The following is a 7,413-nucleotide window of genomic DNA, read 5'->3' on the forward strand; positions in this document are numbered from 1 at the left end:
TGGCTCTTGTTCTTGGAGCATATGCAAGCACAGCGGGGCGTCTATTAAAATGCAACTCAAGTGATGAACCTAATTAGAGAAAATTAGATGGCTTTTTGGTGTGTGCTCTCTGTTCCTCGGATTTTGCTCATGCAAATAATCCAAGCATCCCACTTTTTATCATTCACATACACAAAGTGGCCAAAAGAGATGGCTCTCAATTCTGCTGATAAACTCGTCTTTGATGCCAATTGGTGTTCCTGGCTTCCACAGTGTTACTAAAACATAATCAAGTCTCTTGATCAGGGGTCCCCAAACTACGGCCCGCGGGCCGGATCCGGCCCGCCACGTCATTTGGTCCGGCCCCCTGAACAATGCCGGATCCGGCCCGCCTGCTCATACCAGAGAGCATTCAGTGTTTTTTTTCATATATTGTATTTTCCGGTTTATATGTGGATTTTTCTTCAACCACCAGGGGGCTTTTGAGCAAATGTGAAACTTACTTTCCCTCAATGGAATATATAGTCGTCAGTCACCGTTTCACTCACGGTTTTTTCCATTCTGGGTAAAAATCTATCCAAAAGTGTCGTCGTCTCTCCCCCACACCCCCCGTCGACAAGAATTTCTTTGTTTTTTTTTACTGCAAAAACTAAGACCACAGAAAGGAACAGCTATGTGGCCCTCGCAGGAAAAAGTTTGGGGACCCCTGCTCTTGATGGTTCGTCCCAACTGCTCAATAATGCATTTGAAAAGGGAATTAGAGGCAGAATACACCATTTCCTTCCATTTAGAGCTACTTTGCTTTTGCCTTTGGCTTCATCATCACTTCGCAGTAGGAAATCACTCAAACTAATAAAACGCAGCTGACGTGATGTTCGGATAGGAATGGATCTGAAGTATTCCTTTTTCCCCCAACATCATTGGAACATTAGAGAAGCGCTCACAGTACCAGTGGGCAGTGGGCCAAATGGACCCTTTTACAACGCAAAGGATAATTTTTCCTAGAGGCTCGCTTCTGACGAAGAAAGCAAACTGCTCCCACACCCAGGACGAGAATACAATGTTTACACCCTGACTCCACGTAGGAACTATACTTTTTTTTTTATTATTATAATTTTTTTGTAGACATTAAGTCACTTTGACCTCCAGTTGTGAGTTGCTGCGTTTATATTTCTTGAGAAAATCAGGTTTGTCAGACCCGGTGCGTTTTTTTGTATGTGATGCAATGGAGCAGATGGCAGCTGAAACCACTCTGAAAGCTGAAATGGAAGACAAAGGAGTAGCGAACTTAAAGGAGGACAACCCTGCGTGGGCTAGAGAAGGTAAGAATCATGTCTGAGGTGTGTAAAAAATATCTGAGTGCTGCCTGTAGATGTTTATTACGGTAGCTAAAGCTAGTGTCATATTCCTTTATTAAAGTCATGTTATCATGATCAAAGTGATAATATTGTTTCGAGACCATTTTCAAGTAATACATTGCTAATGGTAATATATAACTTTTTTGATATTTGGGAGTGTATCCTCTTAAAGCTTAATGAACTTATGTTTATTGTTTTTGGTTGTGTTTAATTTGGATATTTAAATGTCTTCCTGTTCCAGTGCCAAGTGTTCTGTACAAAAATCTAACAGAAATAAAAAAGAAAAACACGCACTACTGAAAGAATAAATAAAATGGTTTAAGAAGTCTTTGTAAGCAAAATTAGTTAAAACATATTGATAATCAGAATTAAAAAAAGTTGTTAATCTAATTTTTCAATTAATTGATTAATTGCTTATTGCTTATAGTTGGAGCTTCATGTTTTTTTCTGGTTTGTACCTGCAAAATAGGTGCAAGTCAGTCAGACTGGACAGAAGATCAATTTAAAATCTTGCGGTGAATTCTCAATTGGATTTGAGCCTGGACTTGGACTGGGCCAATATAGCACAGTTTCTTTTTTTTTCAGCATATACCTTTTGTCCGTATTTTTTTCTGCGTTTAGCTCCTTCAATACTCCCCACAGCATGATGTTGCCACCACCATGTTTCCCTCTCAAATGTTGCACATAGGGTGATGTACATTATTTTTCAGTCATATGTTTCCTGTGTTCCTTAGCCTTTAAGATGTTCTTTGTTCATTAATGTTCTCTAACAAATCTCAAACTTTACATATACTAAATTACACACTAAGGATCTAATTAGATGAGTGGTGTTCACACTTTTTGCAAAAGAGGCCAGAATCCCAAAGATGAAAGTACTAAGGGGACATTCTATTTTTCCAACTTGACAATTTTCTTGGGATTCTTTTTTCATCTGCTCAGCAGTATATTCATCCATCCCTTTTCTTTACACCCTTGTCCCTCGGTGGGGTTGGGAGGGTTGCTGGTGCCTATCTCCAGCTATCATTCCAGGTGATGGGTGGGGTCACCCTGGATGGGTCGCCAATCTGTTGCAGGGTTGGAGAGAACATGCAAACTCCATGCAGAGGGACTGGGGCTGGGAATTGAACCCAGAGCCTTCTTGCTGCAAGGCAACAGCTCTACCAACTGCGTCACTGTGCAGCCCCAGCATTATATTCAATGTGCAATATTTCTTAATGAAACCAAGTGGCATTTTTAGTTTTGTCAAAAGGCAGAGTTTCCAAACTTTGTGGGTAATTTTTTTCTGGGTTTTTTTTACTCTAGAAAATCCTTTTGTCTATTCCCACTAAGAAGAACAACAATTTTATTTTAAAAACAAAATCTTCTTATATTAAACAAGTTTAACCCTTGTGTTTACAAATGGGATCCAACTGACCCCACGCTTGTAAAACTTGTACCATTTACCTCAGTCCTCCACGTTTGCCTCAGTCCCTGAATGCACAAGGGTTAGTAAATGGATGTTGCAGGATATTTATAACTCTACTTAAAATAAAAATAAAAATATTTGTGCCTATAATTTTCCATTAAAGAATTAAATTTGTCATTGAAATTCTCACAGAATTTCAGATCATAGTGCCTCACACATGGGATTTTGTGGCCACCAAAATCCACCAATGGTCTGTGGCCCACACTTTGGACACCCCTGAATTAATGGATATCTTAAGACAGCTGGATTTTATTTAGCGGTTTCAAAGTGAAAGGGGCTGGGTAAAATGCTGCTACACTTATTTGTAAATAATAATGAGAACCAAATATTTTCCTTCATTTCATGAAAAAAGTGTAATTGTACCATGTACTTCACATAAAACATGTTAAGGTTTTTTCTTTTAGCCTACAATGAGTTATGCAAGTTATTTAAGTACTGTTGTGCTTTCATAACTAATGTAAATGGAGTGAGTTCTGAACTTCTGACCATAAATAATACAAAGAAATAATTTTTTCCCATTTTTTTGGCAGAAAGATTCCGAAATGTGAATGCCTCTGCAGAAGACAAACAAGGAGAAACCAGTGGAGATCCTAAGCGGCGAGGTGATGGCCTTTTCGCTCTAAACGAGAGCCAAAGGAAATCTTTGTCTCCTTCATCTGGCACAACAAATGATCTGACTTCCCCTCCTAAGAGCACCATGGGAGGTGAGTGAAGGCAGCAAGCAGAGCATTCTGTACTCCACTTAGACTTTGTTTTATAAACTTCTGGATAGACAGACTCACATTTCTGTAGCAAGTGCTCTGCTTTAATGTAATAAACTGTTGTTAATCCGGACTCTAATATTTCTGCAAAGTGAATAACATATATTGTTTATCCCTCGATGCTGTGAAAATGCTTCAATATATTTCACTCTTTATTTTTAATCTTTCAAGATCAGACACATAAAATACCAATAAACGTTTCTGGTTGTGACATGACAAAATGTGGAAAAGTTTTAAGTTTATCCATCCAAATTCTAAAAAAATACAAAAATTTTATTCTACAACACCAGCCCAGCAAATGAGGTTATGATAGCCTAACAGGAACCAACTGGTAGTAGCCCCTCTGGATGTAGGCCGTTCTTAGGCCCCTAAAACATTACATAAGTATTAATGGAAAGCTTCATGTTAATCCTCACTTGAAATAACTCGCGTTACATGTGATCTACTAATATTGTGAGCGCAATTGATTGCATGTTCAAAAGTGGTGCAGACCTCCCTATTTAAATGAGGATTTTACACACTCCACGAGGTTTTCCTCATGGAGCGTCGGAGACCGAAGAGGCCCTAAAAACGTTTTGAAGGCGTCATGCCTGTCAAGCCCCATGTTTTGGCCAGGAAACTATCATGTTTTACATCTCTTTCCCACTGTCCTCTACGATTAGTAATTTGCCATAAATTTCTCATATTATAATAATTAAAATACATATATTTAAGTGCCTCTCCAAACTGAATTCTGTTACTAGCTTCATGGTAACCTTGTGTCAGCTGCTGCAGCTGCTAACAGTGGTAACAAATCAGGTGTTGTGCCAAAAAGTGATGGTCTGTCAAAAACTTATCAAGTGAGATTGTGTGTGGCCGAGGACCACATTCTGATTGAATGTCTTGAGAGTGGTTTCGAACGACTTTGTCCATTGTTTAGTTCTTTTAGAAAAATTATGTTAACACCAATAGCATATATAGTTTTATGGCCAAGGTTGCAACAAAAAATCATCTTGGTTACTCTTTGCTGCCCAATGAAATGTAATTTCTGCCTGAAATGACTTTTTCATTCAAAGGGATCATATCATAGATATGGTTGAAGGGTATGTAAATAAATGTGCTTGTAATCACTTGTGTGTTTTCATCTAGGCTCTATAATAAGAATTACAGCATTTCACTGTCAACAAAGGCAGGCCTATCAGATTCTGAGCATGTGACTGTAGTTTGCAAGTGGTGGACAGGTAGCAATTTTAGACTTCTTGTACATCTGTCAAGGGATACTGGACATAGGTTGGGCTGGTGGGATGGCTCACATTGGGCGGCGGAAAATTTCCCTTATTTTAAAATCCAAAACTTGACAGGTATGGAAGGCATGGATTTGGAGGTATAATAATACATTTAATTTAAATGAGTATCTCAAAATGACACAAGAACATTGAAAAAAATGTATCAAAAACAAAGCTCTAAACAGTTGCATTTAATTCAACTCTGCAAATTAGTGTTCTCTGCAAAAGCAGTTTCCACCTGCTTTTAAAACGTGCAAACTACAAACGCAAAAACCACACCTGTAATCTGGTTCAGATTTAATTCTCTTCAGCATCATCAGCATCAGCAGACGTTTTATATATTCATAAAGGCAGACACTATGCCGGTCATTTTGTGGACACAGTCCTGTCTGCTCAGGATTCTTCCTGAGCTTAACCTTTATTGGAAAATAAAATGTTAAATAAAATATCTGTCTATAGGACGCTGATAGAGACACATCCCAAAAGGTCTGCAGTAGTAACTACCAAAAGGCACTTCCACAAGGTCTCAACTCAAGAAGAACACAATCCAAAAGCATGCCATGTTTTTCATATTTTTATTTACCAAAAAAATGGAAGCCATGTATCATCTTCCTTACACTTTCCTATCACACTCTGCTCTGCTTATCTATAACATGAAGTCTCAATTAAACACATTGTTGCTGTAACAGCAAATTGCAGCATACTTGCACAACACTGCACATTGCCTAGGCATTGTCTGCAAAATGTAATTTGATTGTAATCAGTTCTTAAAAGCCAGCTCAATTAGAAAGACAATAAACCATCAGCTTAGAGGTGAGGCCTCTCTAAAAGCTCTGCAGCACGAGTTGGGAGGATTTTCCTGTGACATTGTCTTCTGTGAGCCACTGGTTCCTCATGGTCAGCGTTTGATGATCTCACACTTTATAGCTCCCAGGGGGGAAGCTTTAAAGCTTGCCCCCTCTGGCAAAGGAGGCTCGAAAGCTTTGTTTCAGTTCAAGCACATTGAAAAAACTCCTGACAAAGTGTACAACAGACTGCTGGTAATTGATGATGTCTCTGAGCAGCTTTCTTGCCCCTCGCTCTATAAAAGAGGAAGGCATGATTTCCTAAATTATGCATGGGAACAGGAGGAAAAGAAGGAAAAGGAGCTTTTAAACTGTTATAAGACATGAGCAAAGACCAGCAACTGGGGGCTGAGATGATTTACATGGCATAGCGAGTATTTGTGCTCTTCGAGGTTTTACGAAGAGCACGTTAAAAACTCAAAGAACTTTTATGCTTTGAATAAAAGCTCGAAGAGCACTGTTGTAGAAAGCAATGTGCGTTTCAAATATTGTAAAAAAAATCTGAAAAACATGAGTCATTATTAGTAATAATACATTTATAACTTTAATCCCCCTGACTACGACTTTACTCTCATTATTTCAACTTAATTCTCTGAATTTTATGATTATTCTCATGAACTACAGCTTTATACTCACATTATTTCGACTTTATTCTCATACTACTGTGATTTCATGCTCATAATGTTTATTTTTGTAATTTTATGATTTTTTTCTCATAATTTTATTTAGTTTTTATTTTCTTCTTGTGTGGCCCTAACTCCGAGGTACAAACAGGAAAAATAAAAGTTTGAATTTCAGAATGGAAAATCGTTTTACCTTGAGTAACCTATGAATACACGGAAATACTCTGGATGGAAGAAACACCAGGGAAAACAGCTAGAAAAAAAGACAAACTAGAACAAACCAAGGTTTAATGAGCAGTTTGTCTCTGTTTGTGTCCCTCAGTTGACTGTGCTGACATTGTCCTGAACTGCCTCTTCTGCCGGTTTCACGACATGATCCCCATCCTGCCTGATTGCTGCCAGGGACTCACCAGTCATTGTTGGCCAAGCTACAGGCATGTCGACCACACTGGAGAGTCTTTGCACAGTGACGACAATGACTCTTGTGTGGAACTGGATTGTGGTTTGTTTGGGAACTGCCACGATGCGAGCGACTGTCTGGAACTGGCTATGGAGGTTTCTGAAATATGCTACCATTAGGGGGAACCCCAAAGTCTGTGAGAAAGAGCAACGTCTCAGGACTAAAATTAGCAGGGAATAATAAGGGGAAGTTTGATGTTTACATAGATCTATGTATTAGTGCTCAGATGGTTGTCATGAGATTGTATTAAACTTCTTTAATAAACTACCTACTATCATTGTTTTTCGTTATGATGTGATCAAATGTGCACACAATTCAGTTGTAATAGACAAGCCTTTTAATACAAATTTATGGAAAATGTTCCCGATTAATGCTACTGAATTATCTTACCTGGTTTTTGAAGGTACTTGCAATTTGATACACCAATCTCTGCTGAAGTCATTTCTAATCTCTGTCACATTGTTTCTCATCTTGCCATATATTGAAATCACATACCATGTGGGTCTTTGAATTATGTCTTCTGGTGCACTTCTATTCTAAATGGGGTGTGTATACTGGAACCAAGGATGTGGACATCACAGTGTTCTGCAATAGCAAGATAGGGTGAGTTACTTTTGCTGTTTTTATATATATATATATATATATATATATATATAT

The 7,413-nt window shown here is 38.3% G+C and overlaps 1 protein-coding gene across 1 annotated transcript; it reads left to right on the plus strand.

Moving 5' to 3' along the window:
• The first annotated feature begins 709 nt into the window (after nt 1-709).
• Nucleotides 710-6,999, plus strand: mdfic2 (MyoD family inhibitor domain containing 2). The gene is made up of 3 exons (XM_015021793.1): nt 710-1,301; nt 3,333-3,506; nt 6,619-6,999. Exons 1-3 carry the CDS (start codon nt 1,205-1,207, stop codon nt 6,873-6,875), a joined length of 528 nt encoding a protein of 175 aa, XP_014877279.1. The 5' UTR covers nt 710-1,204; the 3' UTR covers nt 6,876-6,999.
• The last annotated feature ends 414 nt before the right edge of the window (nt 7,000-7,413 follow it).

Source organism: Poecilia latipinna, unplaced genomic scaffold (genome assembly GCF_001443285.1).
Source record: "Poecilia latipinna isolate Pla-1442-1.1 unplaced genomic scaffold, P_latipinna-1.0 Scaffold2858, whole genome shotgun sequence".
NCBI lineage: Eukaryota > Metazoa > Chordata > Actinopteri > Cyprinodontiformes > Poeciliidae > Poecilia > Poecilia latipinna.

What these genes read in the sequence shown, in the direction of transcription:
- mdfic2 (XM_015021793.1), top strand. Translation starts at nt 1,205, where the DNA reads ATGGAGCAGATGGCAGCTGAAACCACTCTGAAAGCTGAAATGGAAGAC. An exon ending in CCCTGCGTGGGCTAGAGAAG is followed by an intron (nt 1,302 to 3,332) that starts GTAAGAATCATG and finishes TTTTTTTGGCAG; the next exon opens with AAAGATTCCGAAATGTGAAT. An exon ending in TCCTAAGAGCACCATGGGAG is followed by an intron (nt 3,507 to 6,618) that starts GTGAGTGAAGGC and finishes TGTGTCCCTCAG; the next exon opens with TTGACTGTGCTGACATTGTC.